Source organism: Heliangelus exortis, chromosome 6 (assembly GCF_036169615.1).
Source record: "Heliangelus exortis chromosome 6, bHelExo1.hap1, whole genome shotgun sequence".
In the NCBI taxonomy this organism is placed as follows: domain Eukaryota; kingdom Metazoa; phylum Chordata; class Aves; order Apodiformes; family Trochilidae; genus Heliangelus; species Heliangelus exortis.
Window position 1 is genome coordinate 30,301,786 of NC_092427.1, and position 18,936 is coordinate 30,320,721.

General features: G+C 36.3%; 2 protein-coding genes across 5 annotated transcripts in view; both read left to right on the top strand.

Annotated features, from left to right (window-relative positions):
- Positions 1 to 785: 785 nt before the first annotated feature.
- On the top strand, positions 786 to 11,906 carry GCG (glucagon). 2 transcript variants are annotated; one of them, XM_071747547.1, is made up of 7 exons: positions 786 to 894; positions 4,782 to 4,882; positions 5,235 to 5,396; positions 6,169 to 6,222; positions 7,858 to 7,995; positions 10,188 to 10,331; positions 11,408 to 11,906. In XM_071747547.1, the coding sequence occupies exons 2-7, from the start codon at positions 4,785 to 4,787 to the stop codon at positions 11,430 to 11,432; spliced, it is 621 nt and encodes a 206-aa protein (XP_071603648.1). In that variant the 5' UTR covers positions 786 to 894; positions 4,782 to 4,784; the 3' UTR covers positions 11,433 to 11,906. The 2 variants fall into 2 exon arrangements, with proteins under 2 accessions (XP_071603648.1, XP_071603649.1); XM_071747548.1 differs by lacking the exon at positions 6,169 to 6,222.
- Positions 11,907 to 16,421: 4,515 nt separating this feature from the next.
- Positions 16,422 to 18,936, top strand: part of DPP4 (dipeptidyl peptidase 4) — a 38,362-nt gene continuing 35,847 nt past the window's right edge. The window contains exons 1-2 of one of the 3 annotated variants that reach the window (XM_071747531.1): positions 16,422 to 16,859; positions 16,942 to 17,026. In XM_071747531.1, the coding sequence (XP_071603632.1) occupies positions 16,854 to 16,859; positions 16,942 to 17,026 (91 nt within the window). In that variant the 5' untranslated portion in view covers positions 16,422 to 16,853. Of the gene's footprint in view, positions 16,860 to 16,886; positions 17,027 to 18,936 lie in introns of those variants that run through there. The other 2 variants (XM_071747532.1, XM_071747533.1) reach the window with 2 other exon arrangements.

The following is an 18,936-nucleotide window of genomic DNA, read 5'->3' on the forward strand; positions in this document are numbered from 1 at the left end:
CATACATAGTTATCAAGCTCAGAAAAGTTTAGGGTTTTAAGGTTTTTCCCTTGTAGGGAATGAAGATGTGAGCAAAAGGCTTACCTTACATAAATCTGTAGGCCACAGTGTGAAACTAAATATGTAATGAATGTTCTGAATGTTCAATTCTGAAGTGAGTATGAATTTTCATACAGTAGAATTTACAAACTTGGCATTTTACATCTAAGGGTAATAAAATGTTTTTGTTAAATTTACTTGTGCTAGGCTTTGCAAGGTGGGTGGCCACCACTGCAGTATTTCACATCTCTTCATGTTCATTACATTGGCTCAAGAGTACCTGAAGAATCACTCAAAGGCTTGGGGGAGAGTTATGTTGGTTATTGCTAACACAATATGGTATTAAATTTATAAATCTTGATTGAAAACTGATAGGCAAAGTTGATGCTATTCATGTCAACAGGGATTTTACTCAGTACTAGATGTTAAATGTGGCAAATCAGAACTTGCAGAAATTGCTGCCTTAATCCCAGGCACTTTTAGCCCACTGTTTGTCATCCTAATGCACTTATGTTTGATATTTACTTCTTTGGACATTGCTACCTCACTCCTTTTGCAAATCCATGTTAGCATTGATGTCATAAAGTAAGCAGAATGAATGTGTGAAATTGCTTGTAAAATTATCAAATGAAAGGAATAGCAAATATGATGACTTTTTTTTTTAAGTTGAATAAGGAAACTGTCAGCAGTGATGCACTCTCGTAATGCTTACTAGAGCTGAACAGTTTATATATAAGTCTGTGCAAAAGAGGCAGCTAGGCAGATCTCAGGATCCTCAGGGCTTGCCATAGTTCCAGAAGAGAGAGTAAGAAACTCTTTCCACAACTTCTGCCTATCACTTCGAAGTATAAAAAGGTAAGATTTATATGTACTACCAGTACAATTTGTCTGAGAAAGCTGAGTTTGTTATCTGATTGCCAAAGGTTGCAATTGAACTGCCAGCAAATTGGTTTTTTCTGTGGTTATAATAGTTGATTTTTGGAGTAAATTACATCATCATTTAAATTTTTTATTCTATTTAATTAGTTCAACAGAGAATGGTCCAGAAAAACAAATCAACTGTTTGGGTTGCAGAAATAATTCAAAGAAGGAAGATTAACCATGAGCATGAAAGATATTCATTGTAGTAAGAATTTAAATGTGATTTTTATTATATATAATTATTGATTTTTATAATTTTATCTCCTTTAGTATCTCCACTAGAGATATTTAATGAACACAAATTTTAAAATATTCACTCCTTGTAGATACTGCCTAAATCAGAATAAGTAGGCATTAAATTAGCAGAATGCAAATGAATTAAATAAACTCATATAGACAATGATTTAAAACTGTCCAAGACAGATTGTCACTCCATCACCCTACAGATTGCCACTTCACAGCACTACTTTTAGATTAGTTTATTTCAAGCAACTAATCTTTTAGTATTACCATAAGATCTGACAAGGAAAATTAATAGCACAAAAGTAAAAATTAAAGGCTTTCAATAGTTGCTGTGATTATTGTAAAAATAAAGTTTTTCTCCCATCCTCCCACACCTGATTTCCTTAGACTAAAACCATTATGTTTTACAGAACATTCCACAAGGCATCATAACATGGTAGGTAAACTAGACTTGCAGCACATCTATCTGTAAAATTTACTTCTAATCAGAAATAACTGCCGTTTGCAAACAGTTTAATGTCAACAGAAATCTATTTTATTCATTCATACATTTTCATACAAAAATACTCTTTTTTACTAACATATTTTTTAGTGGAAATAGATACAATTCTGACTTTTGATTCTTCTTTGAAAACTCAAGGAAATATAGCTAGCTCAAACATAATGTACATAATGTACAAAAAGCATCTGGAGTAAAATACTTTGGAAAAACTAGCAAAATCAGGCTGCTCAAGGAAATAATACTAAGATAAGATTCTGATCAATATTTCAGAGACATATTCATTCCACACTTTCTGGTGGTTCAAACTGAGGTGTGTTAAGCCTTTCATCCCCAATCAGAAAGAAATTAGAACATTTCCCTTAAGCTTAACATGCATAGGAACAAAAATTTTCTGTGTAAGATTAGCCTTAGCTTTCCTGAATCTTGAAAGCAGGATTGCATGGCTTTTAGCAGTGTCTACTGGTGACCTAAATAACTTAGCACAAATAAAGCCTTTCTTCTGATCAAGAATTTAATTGATTAGTAGGAATAATGAAACTAGTATTAATTTGCTGATCATCTGTGTTTTATCTACAAAACTTTTCTGTGGTCCCAAGAATAAAATAATTTCTTCTTTAAAAACTGTAACTTCTTTAACTTGCCAAAAACTGCTGTTGTTAGTTTGAGTTACTAATAGCAAGTACTAAACATTTAACAAACAAAGCCAATTATTAATTTTTGAAAGAATGTGTTTAGCAGAAGTTAAATAGCTTTCAAAAATGCATATTTTATGTGTTTTCTTACTTGAAAATTGCCATAATTTTTAAAAACTTCATTAATGCATCTTTCTTTTTTAGCAGTCTCCCCTGAATTTGATTCTGTAGGACTGAGACATGAGTTAGGTCCATAACATATTGAAATCACGGAAAATTTGTTTACTGACTACAGTGGGCTTTGAGTAGGGGGCTTTCTTAAAGTTTTGTATAAAAGAATAGCTTTTAGTGTCTGATATAAGAAGACTGGATTAACGACTAGATAATTTCTTTCATTCCACCTCAGTGACTTAGGTTTATGCTTAATCTGTATCATGGTTTAACAAAATTATAGGCAACTGTAAACATTGCTTAGTTTTCTTTAGTTTTTTAGTTCTTAGTTTTTAGTTCTTAGTTTTCTCTTAGTTTTTCAGGTTAAGCAAAAGTATACCAAACTGCTAGCATGCCATTAAGCAGGGTAAATTTATGTGTACACGATGCAATTGACTAAGTCTAAGTTCTCATTTACACCTAGCATGGGGGTCACTACATTACATTTTTGTGACCTTAACAAAGTTGCCTTCCAAAGAGAAGGCAGAGCTTTTGCTCCTTTGTTGGAAGCCTGTGAAATGATGCATTTCTTGGGATAAGCATTGGATGTCAGTGTTGCACCACCAAATTACACATCCAAATGAAACAGTTAAGAGAGGCTTCAATATTGTATTTAGTTATAATAGGACTGACTACCTGGCCACTATGGTATTTGCTGGTACTGTAGCAGGATATGTGCAAGTGTAGGCATCAAGCCTCATATATCAGGCAGAAAAGAGACTCTGTATACATTGATGAAATAAATGAGCATCATCTGTGGGTTCTGTTGGGAGAGAAGATGATCAGCTCTCATTGCTTAATAGTGCAGTCGACCAGAAAATATTACTTTCACCAAATTATTTTCCTGGTTCTGATTAGGATTTTTATTACCATAAATATTTTTGTATTGATACTGAGGTATTCTAGTAAAGTAATTATTATTCATTAATATTCTCTGAAAACTTAGGCCTCACAAAGTAGCAGAAGCACATTCTTCCAAACTATTGGTAAAATGCCTGCCAACAGTCAAGCTTTTCATCTTCAACCACAAGTTATTTGCTAATAGAGGGAAGAAACAGATTTCATAAAAAATCTCCAAAGCTGGGCAAGCTACTGGGACAGAAGTACTACAGCAGTAGGGGTTTGATGCAGAAGCTGACTTTTTCAAAGACTCTTGTATATGCCCCCATTTTCTCTGTGCAGAGCAAATTCTAAATCTCAAGGCAATGTCATCTGCACCTTCTCTATACACCATTCCTTCCTGACTTTCTTACGGCTTCCTTCAGGCCTTAGTATAGTGAAATCCAGCCTGTTGTGACAAGGCATTACAACAGAGAATAAGCATGTTTTTACTTAGACTGCCTTATTCTATAATGAATTTCAATAAATAACTCCTGGGCAGGGTGTTTTCACCTGGATCTCACTTTATAACAATGTAGCCATTTCTGTTACATGGTTAAAGCCAATAGAGTGAGCAGTAATAGTAAGGATTACATCTGAAGGACAAAATTTTCAGTTTTCGTTTATTACAATTAATATGAATTATATATATTTTATATCCCATGTAGCCACATAATGGAAGTCCTTAAGCTGGAATTATTATTATGTCAGTAGTGCAACAAGCAAAACTTGACATATCACATCATGAATTAAATTACACTCCAGTGTATGGTTTGGTAGTTGTTTTTCTAAGGACTCACACCTATTAATAAGCCATGATTAAGTCCAGAGGCCTACTGCTGCAGCATCTGTTACTTTAAAAAATCTTTTAAAAGGAGGATGGAGGGCAAGAAGGAAAGAATGGGGAGTGCTTATGTGATAGTATTCTTGACAGATATTTGCTTTGGTTTTTTCTCTAGTGAATAAGATGGGGGGGTGGTGGGGGACATCACACCAAAACCCTTGTTTTGCAATAAAAGAATATTACAGAAACAGATCTAATGCTTGCCATCAGCAGGACACAGAGCAAAGGAGATAAAGACCTTTATCTTTGTATTACAAAGGAAAGTGAGGATAAAGTTGCGCTCAGCTCACCTTGTATTGTAGAATAGAGATTAGAGTTTAAAGACTAGAACAGAGACTACATCTTTCAAGGTCCTACAGTCTCTATCCACTGGATATGGAACTTGTTCTCAGGGTGTCTCAATATAATCAAGTTTAGATCACAATTAGGGATGCATCTTTTTGATGTAATTGATTCAGATGTATGTAAAGATGATTACATTTTTCTTGTTGCCTTACTTCTGTTTTGATAGGAAATGAAAATGAAAAGTGTTTATTTTGTGGCTGGGCTCCTTTTAATGATAGTTCAAAGCAGCTGGCAAAATCCTCTTCAGGATACAGAGGAGAAATCAAGGTAAATTCTTCAGATCATCTTTCTAGAAACATTTGCCCTAAAATTTGTTCTATTATAGTTTGAATTTAAAAACAAAAACAAAAAAACCTACAATTATAAAAGTTCTTAATATTGCTAAGGATAGCACAGATTTTTGATTACAAACAATGGATGCCTTAGTTGAGAAGATGTTGTCATTGTGCATTATGCAATCTGCTCTGCTGGTTCATTTTACTAGCTAAGTTAGTGATGAATATGCCACTTGCTTTTATTTTGTGAGAGTATAAAACAGTATTTTTAAATGAAAAGTCAATTCACCTGTAAATGTTCTCTTCTAGCCATTGCCATTTAACAAGGTCCATGCTTTTTACAGATCATTCAAAGCTTCCCAATCTGAACCACTAGATGAATCAAGACAGCTGAATGAAGTGAAACGTCACTCACAAGGCACATTCACCAGTGATTACAGCAAGTACTTGGACACCAGACGAGCTCAGGACTTCGTGCAGTGGTTAATGAGCAGTAAAAGAAATGGGTAAGCTTTTTGGACACATTGCTATAGATCTTCATACACAGAGACAACCAAAACTCTAATTGAATTCAGTTCCATAAGTATTTCAGCTTCCCACCACAGACCAAGTAAATAAAGTACTTAAGGAAAAAAAAATATATTAATGTTATTAGAAATGGAGAATATATGCAAGAACAGTCAAAAGGATTTTGATAAACTAAATGTGGTATCAGTATATTCCCTAATATGCCATCTAAAGACTATCTGAGACTCTTTGGGAGAGATTGTTCCAGTTTATTAATTACGTTCAGTAGGAATAAGATATGTAAATATAATGTAAAGGTCTGGACCATTTGGGTCTTAATAAAACTTTCCTATCTATGGATACTCTTATCCTGAAGCTTCATTTGCTAAGGTTTAAGTTTTTCTGACCACATCAGATACTGTCAAAACCTGAGCTGGCATGTTTTTTGAAACTGTACTTTGATTAAACATGAGATACCAAGATGAGAGCAAGAATAACATAAAAGCATATAAGACCATGCCCTGTGTTCTAGAGGAGTTCTGTCCATAGAATAAAAATATGTATTACATTGTAGTTTTAAATTCACATGGAAGTCTTTAAAATATAAAGTAATTATTTCTAGATACTGTATTAATTTAAAATAGTATTAATCTATCAGTCATAGTCATTTATAATAATGTTTACATAATCACCGGAAAAATTTTATCAGCTTATGCATGTTCTGCAATGTACTGTTAAAAATGTTCTAATGATTATGGAATTCCACTACAGCCAACAAGGACAGGAGGACAAAGAAAATGACAAATTTCCAGACCAGCTCCCAAGGTATTCTAGTTGCCAAAACTTGTTACCAAAAGCACTTTTAGCTTATTTTCTGTTAAACAAGAAAACAACTAGTAGTCTTTATGATGTTACCAGAATCCAAGAAATACCTAAGAAAAGAAACTATGTCGCACCTGCATTTACATGGAAAGAGGAAATATCTCTGTGTTATTTATTCCTGTACCTGTATTCTATAGTTACATGCAATGGTTCAACGAATGCAACAGGATAGAAACAGATTGCCAGAAAGAACATTCCAAGTAATAAAGGAGAGTAGAGAAATAGATAGAAAAAAAAACTCAGTATAGTAAAATGATGAAATAAAATCAAATAAAAAAACCAATTAACAATAAATAAGTAAATAAATAAATTAAACGCATATTATGTTGAGGAAAAGAAAACCAGTGAGAGGACTAATGAAAGGAAAATGGCCAAGCACCAATTTGCAGGAAGCTGATAAAACACAATACAATGCTCAGCCCTAAGTTGTGGGTCCCTTGTTACATGACAGGAAAGGAGAACACAAGGTCTGCTGGAGGCCACTGTTTTGTTTCATGGCAATGTTTTTGGGAGAGACTTATGGGGATCTTAAATGTGAAGCAAATAATACAAAAACCCACTAAGTGTTTTTGCAAAACAGATTGAAGTATCCATATTCATACTCCCTTTTGTCAGAAGTTCCAAAGAGGATAGCCTGGATCGAAAAGCTACTTCCCTTCAAAACACTGTCAGTAATAAATCTGCAACATTGTTTCAGCTTCAATGAAACACAGATCTCTACAAAATTAATGTTTCATTAAACATATTCCAAACAACTCTAGTTAGCATGCTGATGAAGAGTGCAGATGGTACTAAATTAGGAGGAACGATGAAATCCCAGTAAGATAAAAAATGATAGAGCCAGAGGCTCTGAAAATTGGGCAGAAATTAGCAAATTCTGAAATAGAAATGCTGGGTAACTCATTAATGGAAAATACTCCATAGTATGTCTATTCTCAAGTGCAGTTTGCCTTCCTAAGGGCCAGTGTGACATAATTTTGTGATAATTTTGTGCTTCTTTTGTGAGAAAGATGCACAATGACATGTCATTGACAAGAGAGGGAAAAGGCAATTGTCTTTCTCTCCTAAGCTGTAGGTGATGAGGTTTAAAATTGTTCAAAGATTATCACTTCATCAGAATTATGATTAAAAGGGTCTTCACAAAACATTTCAAAATGGAAACTCAAAAGGAATTACTTATAAGCAGTTTGGATGAGTAATAATGAAAATTAAGATAGGAGCAGTGGCTCCTATCTTTAAGTTAACACAAGAAGCAACAAAAAAGTATGTGTCTGTAGAACACAATACAGTTTGCTGACAAGAGCTGATGAATCTAGCAGACCATTCCAATACAGCTATTTCTGCTTTTGGCAGCTCAGGCATCTTTGCACAACACTGTATTGCATAGTACAGACAATACCTTCAGAACTGAAAGATATCTAGAAGAAAAATAAATAAAGAGTAATTTGAGAAGCAAAAAAAACCCCTCTCTGTAATAAGAGACACTAGTCTGGTGGGTGGGAATAGAAATCAATAAAGGTTAAAAACAAACCAACAGTCTTTATGCAGTCTGTTCCTAGAGTCTTGCTCTTCTTTCAGCAACGCCATCTCCAAGCGTCATACTGAATTCGAGAGACACGCTGAAGGCACCTACACCAGTGACATCACCTCCTACTTGGAAGGTCAAGCTGCCAAAGAGTTCATTGCTTGGTTAGTGAATGGACGAGGAAGAAGAGAGTAAGAATTCATCCATTCCTATTATTAAATTTTGCCTTGCTTTTGGGGTTAGAAATCAAGTCTGATGAAACCTTGATGTGTTCTTGATCATTCTTGCTGTATTTTATATTTTTCTTTTGTAATAGAAGTTATTCTGTGGCTGTTAGACTACAACCTTAAATTATTAAGTTAAAATGCAGATTAAAACAAACCTGTTCAGTACACTGTTACACTCTAAAAGGTCAAGTTATATTAAGATCAAGATATCTAAACCTAAATCAGACCTTCCTCAAACTACCACCTTTTCCCCTTTATATAACATACAGCTTTCACTCCGCTTAAATATCAACATGATTCAGTTCAATGTTATCTTGAATTACTTTCTCTTTCTTTCCCTTTCACAGTCAATCTTTTCTTCTGCAGTAATCTTGGGATTACATTTTTACAAATGTCATCAGCTGTACTCCTGGTTATCATTCCCAGCAGTATCAGATGATTTTTTTCCTCCTCATTCTTCACAAAGTCTCCCCAGTTTGCTGCTGCCAAAATAACTGTTTTTTCCTACAGCTATGACTTATTTTCCTTTTTAAGACACTTCTGTTTCTTTTGCTATGGTTCATAGTTTTCTGGACACCATGCTCCAGAGTTTTGACCTATGTCTCTGATTTCTTTCATTAATATCTTCGCCACATACTCAGGCAGATTTCTCAAGCCTGTTCACTTCCTCTTTTTACATTATAGGCTTACACTTAGAATGACTTTACATCTTTTTACATTATAGTCTTACACTTAGAATGACTTTACATCTTTTTACATTATAGTCTTACACTTAGAATGGCCATGCTTTCAATCTCCTGCAGGCACCTTCTATCTCATCACATTTCCAACTCTGCATGCTTAGGAGCTCCACCATGCATATGCCACTCCACACCTTTTAACTATTCTGTACTTATTTGTGCCTTTAGACTGTAAGCTCTTTGGGGCAGGGATTTCAGTTCATCCTCTGATTATGTTTTCTACCAGCTGTAAAGTACTATGTAAGTCTCTCGCACTATATAAAGTAAATAACAACAACAATAAAATATAATCTGTAAGACAAGATTGTGTGTTGTAGTTAAGGAATTCAATGAAGACCAAAAAGCTAAAAGCAAATTTTGTAGATAATGATGATTTTCTGAAAAAAAAAAAAAAAAAAAAAAAAAAAAAAAAAAAAAGTTAAATAATGAGGTCAGTTATATAGAGAAATGAAATTCTGTTGCCATTTCATAGCAATGTTCTGATTTGATCTGTTTTCTGTCATGATTTACTTTCATGAACAGAAATAGGGTATTTCAGTATCTGTAAGAGAGAGAGATGACAACTTAGCAGTGATGAACTGAGCTTAGACACCTAAATGTAGTCTACCCTTCTGCTTCCCAGAATTAGCATTCTTTCTGGTCAAACTTGTATACAGCCATCCCTGAAATTATTGCAGGAAAAGAACCAGTTTGCCTGTCACTGGTCCCAGAGCAGTGTGGTTCAGTATGGAATTCATTAAAACCTTCCTGTACTTGATGGGATGAAGGTAAAGAGGAAAGTTTTCTCATCCAGGCCATTGTCATAATGGTATTCCAAAGGTGAAAAAACAGGCAGAGCAAGATCTGATTCCAAATACAAAATGATATTGTCCCGGAAACAAGCACATACATTTTATACAGGTGTTGTAATTGGGTTATATTAACCCCTCAAAAAAAAGTTACTGCTCTTAACATTTAAATACTTGTGAATCTAGTTTTAAGGCCAATTAAAACAGGAAAAAAAAAAAGTATAAAAATTTACTATAATGTTTTATTAGTGATATGTGTTAAATAACCATTCTTGGTAAATCTACTGTTGATGCCTGGTCATCTTGGCACAGACGCTATAGACTGTGATATGTTTTAGCATGTATGGATTTTAAAAAAAATGCTAAAGATTAATTGAAACTCACCTGAGGAACAGTCCTCATCTGGTAGAGACTTCTGTGCTTTCGTGTTTTATTCTGTTGGTAAATAATGCTTCAAAAGTTGTTCTGATATACATTGTGCTGTACTGGCCTATATACATTAGGCTTAACCCTTAACTCCTTAAAATCACAGGAAATGTGTACTATATAAGAAACCTTTAATGAGGACTTTTTAAGTGGTTGGTTTATTTTGATCTGCAAATTGCTTGACAATTTCTTCCTTTTGAAGTTTCCCAGAAAAAGCTCTTGTAGCTGAAGAAATGGGCCGAAGACATGCAGATGGCACTTTCACGAGTGATATCAACAAAGTCCTCGATGACATAGCTGCCAAAGAGTTCCTAAAATGGCTGATTAACACAAAAGTTACCCAAAGGTGCCTGAATTTTGATTGTGTTATTCTATATATACCGGGGGTTTAGTGTATTTGTCACATGTAAGTAAATACTGCTAATTTTTCTCTTAGCTATTGACATACCTATAACTGTGTTAGAAACTTTGTTACAGCCCAAGCTGGGCAAGGACAAAACACTAAACAGAACTCATTACAAATATAATCTGTATTTTGCATCAGTGGTGAATCTATTTAATAATGTTCTATTTAACCTGAGGGGAGTTTTGCCACTGAATTTTACCAGAAGTGAGGTATTGAATTACATTGAATGTATTGAATTACTGAAAAATAAAACTCTTCTTTCCCTGGGCATTATAAAATAAAAAACAATTATTGGTAAAAATTACACAAAATTGATTCTTTTTTAAAGACCATGACAAACCACTGCCTTATTAAATTGTGGCTTGTCATTAGGGAATGAGATAGTGTTATCCAAATTCCTGACAGTTCTCTATTTAAGAACCCTGCTTTAACTTTCCTGTATATAGTTAAATTCTGTTGGGAAAGGAATATTTTCTATCTGAGCTCTGAACAGGTTATTATTTAAGAATTGTTAATACTAAAAAAGCATTTAAAAAATGACAAAATTCCACTCAAAGCACGTGCGTGTGGCCAGATTTTTTTTAAATGTTGGATGTCCAACAACATGTTACATGTTACAATGTCTCTGTAAAAATTAATCACTTACAGTCTTTTGACTACTGAAGCACCCAAAATTAGAAGTTAATCTTGGAAATCTGAAACAACCAATATTGTGTAAAAAAATGAGAACCTATACTTAAAATACAATTTTTGTTAACATTTTACTGTTTTGTGTTTGTAGTTTAGCACTGAAAAAAATTAGGAAAAGAATTTATTAGAAACTATTAGCTTTTCCTTTAGGAATAATTGTTGTAAATCTGTTATTTGAGAGAGCAATTGAAAGGTCTGTGGCACTAACATCTATCATGACCAGAGACAATATGTTCCAAACATACTTCACAAATCTCAAGAAATTTAGAATATGTTCTAATTGCTGCTTTTTCTTTTTTTTTTTTTTTTTTTTTTGCTTTTTTCAGGGACCTTTTGGGAGAATACCAGTAAAAATGCAGAATACAAATGGGATAAATGAAGATCTTCATTGCATCAACTGCCAGTTATTAAGAGATTCTTAAATCTGTATTCTGTCATTTATATTGGGTGTAACACAGTTATATGACCTTGCATGCCAGGAAATAATTGTACTATAGTTTAGCATTGCCAAAGGTTTATATGTGGAAAACCTCTTGTCTAAGGGATGGTTATCTTAACTGCTTTATGACTATAAAAGTTCCATATCTTCATAGTTTTCATTTATTAGGACGGAAGTAACTCCATTTATATTTAATGATAAAAATATTTTTTTAAAAAGTTGACTTATACACACAAAGGATTCCATCACCAATTACATGTGTTCTTTGTAAGTGGCTGGCAGTTACAATGCCTGAGAAGTGAATATCCCTCTTAAAACCTTTGTTATAAAAAGGCTAAGCTTTAAGGATATTAAATTATAGCCTTAAATAAATTTTTTCAAGCTTCTTTTCTGTTGACTTTTCATGTGTATACCCCTTGTGCCTCTTTGCACTCATATTATTCTTATATTTTAGTGTCATTGAGATCTTAGAAGTGGTTTGCTTGGAATGATAAACAAACTCAACATTTTTTTTGTGATATTTTCTCCATAATGATTCTCAGAAATAAGCTGTGTGAACTTAGAATTCTCTTTACTTGAAAAAGAAATCATGTAAGATGAAGCCAGAGGGGGAACAAGATTCATTCTTCATTAGCATAAATTCTTGTTTCTCAGCAAAAGCAGGACAGCTCTGAAAAATATTAAGTGCATTAGAAGTGGAAATTGTCATATAATTCATTTAAATTTTGTAAGACTGCCAACTAAAGCCAGTGCAAATGGCCCAGGCTTCACTTAATCTGGGTTATATTCTTTCCATCCTTCTTTCTCTGAGAAGTGCTTTGTCCAACCTTTTGTTGCATTTAGCACCCTTCTACTGTAACTTACCAACACAACTGGGATTTCAGCAACCTGTGCCTCCTCCTCCTTCACGGTGACAGAACATTCTGCTTGCAGATCTCAGTGTTTCTAGCAATCCAAATTGTTATACTCTCAGCTGAAATGAGTTTTGTTTTGTAGGTAGGATAGCAGCTGCAACTCTCAAACAGCCACAGGTGCTGTTATGTACCTCTTACTTCTGATGAGTCTCTAAATCCCCTTTTCTTCCCTCACTATATTATCAGTATGGCAGGTATCTCTATTAAAATGTCCTAAAGGGCAAGTAGTTTAATAGAAAGCCAACGTGTCTAGTAGAAACATTGGTGAATCACAATTAACACTTACAGCTTTTGCTAGTAACAGCTAGTAATTCTTTTGATTTTTAAAGGCATCTGAAACTTTCACTGACAGTCAAGAAATTCTGGAAAAATAAGATTAGATAGTCTTCCCAAAGGGCTAGAGGCACTGGTATTCTGTAATTTGGATCAGGACTGACCATAACCAATTTGGCATCTAGAACAGCTCCTTCACAGCAATAGAAAGCTGTTCTAACATTCCAACTTCAAATATCAAAAACTCAGTATCACCTTGAATTAAAAAAAACAAACCAAAACATCATGGCACCCAAAACACGAATGGGCATTTAAAAAAATGGAAGGGAAATCTGATTTGTATTCAGTTTGCTTCCATGTGCTTCTAGAACTGAAAAGGATTCAGTTACACTCAGTTGGATTCATATAGTCCAGGCTAAAACGGCACAAAGAGTTAACTCTTTGTCAGACTGAGCAATTGTCTTTAAAATGTCCATTCCTCTGTGTCCAAGATATTCAGTGCTCTGAAGGACAGGATTCCTGAGTTACAAATCCTTTTTCCTGTGGTATGTGTCACCAGTGTGTTTGAGCACCTCCTGATTATGGTTTTGTCAGCTATGAAAATAATGTTTTCCCACATTTTTACAAATTGCATACTTTTAGGAACAGAGGGTATAAATAATTTTCTCAAAGTTCTTCAGTTTGTCTGGAATACAGCAAAAATATTTAACCTCTAATCTTCTAAGTCCCAATCTAAATCATGAATAAAAAGACACCCTTTCTTCAGAAGATTAGGCTGAGTATGTTCCAGAAGTTCCGAACACTTTTTTTTTAGCTCAGAAGCACTTGTACTTACATACCCTGAAATCACAGAGCAAGTCCATATAGGATCAAAAGCATATATTACGTATGGATATTTCTTGTATCTGCTAAATGGATCTCAGTAAAGAGTGCAAACATAGGGAGGAATTAGTAGCAATCACTTCTTTTAAAAGCATCTTTACAAGACAATAGCTACCCATTCTGCAGGCTGAGAGAAGCACCAATCAAGCCTAGAAAGAATTGCTCTTTATGTTATAGTCTTAATTTTGCACTCCAGCAAGTGAAAGAGATCATTCTAGGCATTACATGCTCTGAGTAGTACACTGAGAGAGAAACTTAGGAACAGAGTGGCCTGAAGATTCCTTCTAAATAAGAGATGATTTTCAATGTCTTCAGACAATGAAGGAACACCTGTCAGTCATCATGCTGATTGCATTGCCTGTGGGGCTGCTGCTCCTGGGAGGGGGCTTCAGTTTACTCTCTGCAACTAAAGTGGGACTGCTTAAGGGAACCATGCTCAGGACCATGTTTCAGCATCACATACAGGGCTCATCCACTCTCAGAAACAATAATCTTCCAGTCAAGGGCTCAAGCTGTGTTTATGAAGGATATTGACTGGCATGCTACAAAAGATGGCAGTGTTGTTATGTTCTTCTGCACCTGATTTTAAGTCTACAAAAGTGATTTTTAAGTTCATACAAGAGTTAGTGTATGGCTAGGATATCTTATTTGAAATATATTGTAAATGTATAAAATATGCATAGATGCATATTATGGCACATAAACTTTTTTTAATTGACTCCACCCTTTCTTCACTCTAAAAGAAAATTGGGTCTTATACTTTAAGCTATATGATAACAGTACCACTGGCCCAGATGTTTTGAGTGTATTGTGTACATGCATCTTCTACAGTTCCGTATTCCAGGAACTTGTGTATATCTAGAATTGTGTATATCTGTGAATCTGCACATGTGCTGCTTAGAAATTCCAGGTGGCCTCATATTTAAAATGTTACCAGTATGTTTTCCTGTATTAACTGTATTTTATATGCTAAGTGTGCAGCATCCTTCCTCTTTCCCCCCCTATTTACTAAGCATATGGAAAAATAAGTATACTGAAGCAAAGCAAGACAACAAATTGAAATTAATACAATAAAAATGAACAGAAACCTGAAATACTCTGATCATTCATCTGTGCTCTGAGGACATGTGGCAAGAATGTTCAGCTGCCAGGAAATTAATTTTATAAAGAAAAATACATATACTTGAAAGAATGGAATGACAGCTGCTACTAGCCACATAGAAATGGTTGTCCCAATGACATAACCACAGAAAACAGGGTTTTTTTCTCATTTGCTTTCCATAGTTACAGTTAACACTCTCTCTGCAAGCCTCTCAAACAGAATCAATGTAATGATTATTACAAAACTGTCTTTATGCCATTTCACCCTCAAAATGCAAAGAAACAAAAAGAAATTTCTTTTGAAAAAAAACATGTATTTTAGTATATTTCTTATCAAAATACACTTTGTCAAGCAGAACTTGTCCAGGTCTCAGTGATAAAAGCACTTCTGTCTTCTTTTCTTCACAGCACATTTGTAGTGAGCCACTGAAGCAGTGTAAAACTTTCTCCAGCACATATTTTTTGTCCTGCAGTGACATGCTGAGACATCTGGAACACATTACTGTACCTGTAGACTGTATATATTTTAGTCATGATTTTTTTCACTTCTGCAGAGAGCTTATCTTTTCTATTTTTCCTGTCTGACTTTTATAAATATTTCTTGAGGAAAGACTCAAATATATAATCATACTTATTATGTTGGTTGGAACTATATGATCTGAAAGGTCCCTTCCAACCCTAAAAATTCTATGGTTCTCTTAATTTTCTATATACAGAGGTTAGTATTAACCATACTGAATCTGCAGCACATTAGATCTTCCATTGCTGCATGGAACCACTGGCAAGGCAGGTGAATGGTGTTCCTAAAGTAAAGCAATATAGCAAGCACAGTGTAAATTTGTAACTAGTGGTCACCACTGCCTTCAAGGAGCATGGTATAAAATACTGGTCAGAGAGCAAGTTTATATCTGGTTGAAGTCTATTATCTTCCATATATATACAAACCCTTTCTGTTTGTAAATATGATGTGTTCCTCTAAAACAGATATATCTACCATAAAAAGTTAGGAACCCAGTTCCAGATACAGATTACTTAAGAAACAGCTGCTGCTGTACTCAATCTGCAGAAGTGGAATGAAGGAACAAGCAGCACAACTTCACTGAAAGCTCTGATAAGCATTTTGAAGGCAAAACTAAGAACATTTGCCGTCTCCCTTAGCTCCAAGTTGCTGCTTCTTGCAGCTCACATACTTCTTCTGTTCCATTTCTCGAGTTCTAAAATACCTACATCTCCCTGTGTAACTTCTAGTATTCTCCAAATAGAGGGGAAAAAGCTAAGATGGACTCCCCCAAAAGTGCACCACTCAATAATTACTTTTTTGAGGCTAGAAATTTTCTCTTAAAATGACTACAGAAACTCCCACAACTTTCTGATGACTCGCTTATGATCAGCTTTTTAGACAATCAAATGTTTTATAGCTTTGATTTAAAGGTTATTGTCACAGTTTTTTCCATCAGTTAGTCCTACTACCTCAACACAAAATGTTCCTAGGAAATGGAATTGTCTGATGTGATAAACCAAAGTCATCTTCAGAGATAAATGCTAAACTTTTATCCTATACTTCAATTTTCTGGTCTTAATTTAAAATTCAATTTTGTAGCCTTACACATCCATCTCTTGTATACCAAGAACCAGATGCCAAAGAAAAAAATTCATCAGTCTTTCCCTGACTTGATTGTCAGAGAAAGAAGTTCAAAGAGCAGAAGCTTTACATGAAACACTAGCGCTATCAAAACATTCGGAACTTTGCCATCAGCGTTTGAAGACGCTTCACTTCAGAGACCTCTGTGTGGCCCTCCTACAGATTTCCTACAGAAATCCTTCCAGTGTCCAAGGTCGCGTGCCTTTAATGTACAGCTATGTCACCGTGCTCCGAGTGTTTCAGCTGAAGACGAAACCACAGCCCAAAACTCAGCACGCCAAGAGCTGCAAAGCCAGCAGGAAAACTGAGACCTTGCACAATCCTCCGGTGCCTGCAGCTGCTCGCTTCCTGCAGCCGCCCCCAGCACCGCCTGAGCGCCCGGCGTAGCGCAGAGGAGAAACCCCCGAGGGCAGAGGCGGCATCGCAGTGCCACGACCCGACCCGGCCCGGCCCGGCCCGACCCACTCCGCTCGGTCCCTGCGGCCCGGACAGGACAGCCCCGCCCGCCGCCCAGCGGCATCATGAGGGTGGGTTGGGGAGAAGGGGGGCGGCAGCGCGGACGGACTCTGCGGGGCCGGGGTTGCTGCTTGACGGGGCTTCTCCTTGCAGACCTTCCTGAAGTGGCTGCTGGGATTCCTGGGGGTCGCCGTCGTCGTCACGGCCATCGCCGTGTCCCTGGCGCTGCTCTCCGGCGGTAAGTCCGCGGCGGGGCCGCGCCGGGAGGGCGGAGGGGGTGTGAGGGGTGAGGGGCTCCCGCGGCCGACGGGGCTGGGAATGGGAATGGGGCTGGGAATGGGAATGGGGCTGGGGCTAGGGCTAGGGCTCTGGCTCTGCCGCCTGCGGGGGATCCGTAGCCACGATGCCCCTTGCAACGGAGGGGAGAAAGTTTTAGTGAAAGTTTGTGCTGTAGGGAGTAGGGTGGGTAGGGCTGGAGCTCCTGGGAAACTGCGAGTTACTTTGCCGTGGAGGTGTCTCACCTAGGAGGATGGGGGCCTCGGGAGGGTGGAGTAGGTGTAGGTGTTTCTCGTGTTACCTGAGGAAATATCATAAACGTTATCGTTTTCAGCATTTTATTGTTCTGTTGCAACTGAAGGCTGTACAACGAGCAGTAAAATGCCAATAAGTTTTCTAGGGTGTATTGAAGAGATAAGACTACATTCTTTCTAATTTGCTTAGTTGGCGCAATTTTTGTTGACTGGATTGAGTGAAATTACATAGGCAGTAAACTTGCTGAGGTCAGAAAAGTAGGAAAAGACTTGAATGTATTTTTGGACTTTGGTTGTACTTTTCAAGTTGTCCTTGTAGCTCTAGATGTTAATGTGAAACAGCATTAAATCCTCATCAAGCAATGCATTGCTTCCAGCTGGTAAAACAGAGCTGCAGGTTAATCTCTCTTTTTGTGTTCTCACAGTTAACAACTGAGCAGTTGTGATATGCAGAATTAAGAACTTCAAAATCTAAGGAATCACAGTGTTTTCTAGCCTGGGCCTTTGGTGTTTTCCTGTTTGTGTGCCCCAAGAAATGTCTTGATCTTACATTGTGCTCAGAAATGAACACAGAATTGCTTATGTGCACAGAAAGTTACAGTGGTTTTTTGTATGTCTGTTAAAGATGTGCAACTTGTGTCAGTAGTGTTCATCAGTGATAGTTTACATGAAACTCTTTTTGCAATTAATCTCTGTCATAATTATCATAGTCACTAAAAACTAGCTTTTCAAAGTCCAGATAGCTAAATTACATACCTTCTGGGCTAAAACTGTGAATGCTGACTCTCTTTCCTGTTATTTTTGGGCAGGGTTTTTTTGTCACTTATCTCAGTAAAACACAGATTTTTGAGGTGGCAAAAAATACCCTTACTTTCAGAAGATGGGAAGAGAAAGAGGAAGGGTTGTAAAAGCTTATCAGATGCATGTGTGTGATAACACCCAGTGAAAGAATTCAGAATGCAGGCCTGAACTCTGCCAAAGCGTTGGTGCTTGTCTGCCTTCATGCAATGCTATCTTTCTGAAAATCAAATGGTTTATATTCTTTCACAAACTGTAGCAGAGAAATGCTCTTAATGTAGAAGTGGCTGCAACAAGAATCAGTCACTGAGTATACAGTAAATAGATTTTACTTTAAAGAAGCACTTCTGTTGGATGAATACAGAATATCGCTGTGCTGTCAAGCCTTGGCTTGTAGAAGCTTTTACTTGTAGAAGAGTAGGACAATATGTAAATCTTTTTACTGTGGGCTCACATTAATGCATAGGAAATTACCTAGCACATCTAGGTAGTTCACAAGGTTGTCTGGGTAAAAGAAGGACTGAGGTGGAGAGGTCCCAGTTTAAAATTTTGAATTCCTGTCCCTTCTCAGATCAGGCCAGCAGTAACATCTGAGTAACAACCATGACCGTTATAGTTGAGGAATTGCAGGGTGCTTTTGGATTTTTGACTGGAGGGTGTCTGTTAGCAGAGAGTGTACAGGCTGTGCATTTATAATTACCCTTTTCTAAGTTAGAGCACTTAGTCACTGACAATTTGATTATGTGGTTTTAATGAATCACTTCAGGGCACGTGAGTCAGCTGAGGATGTCTCCTGAGACAGTACAGGTGCTGGACTGAG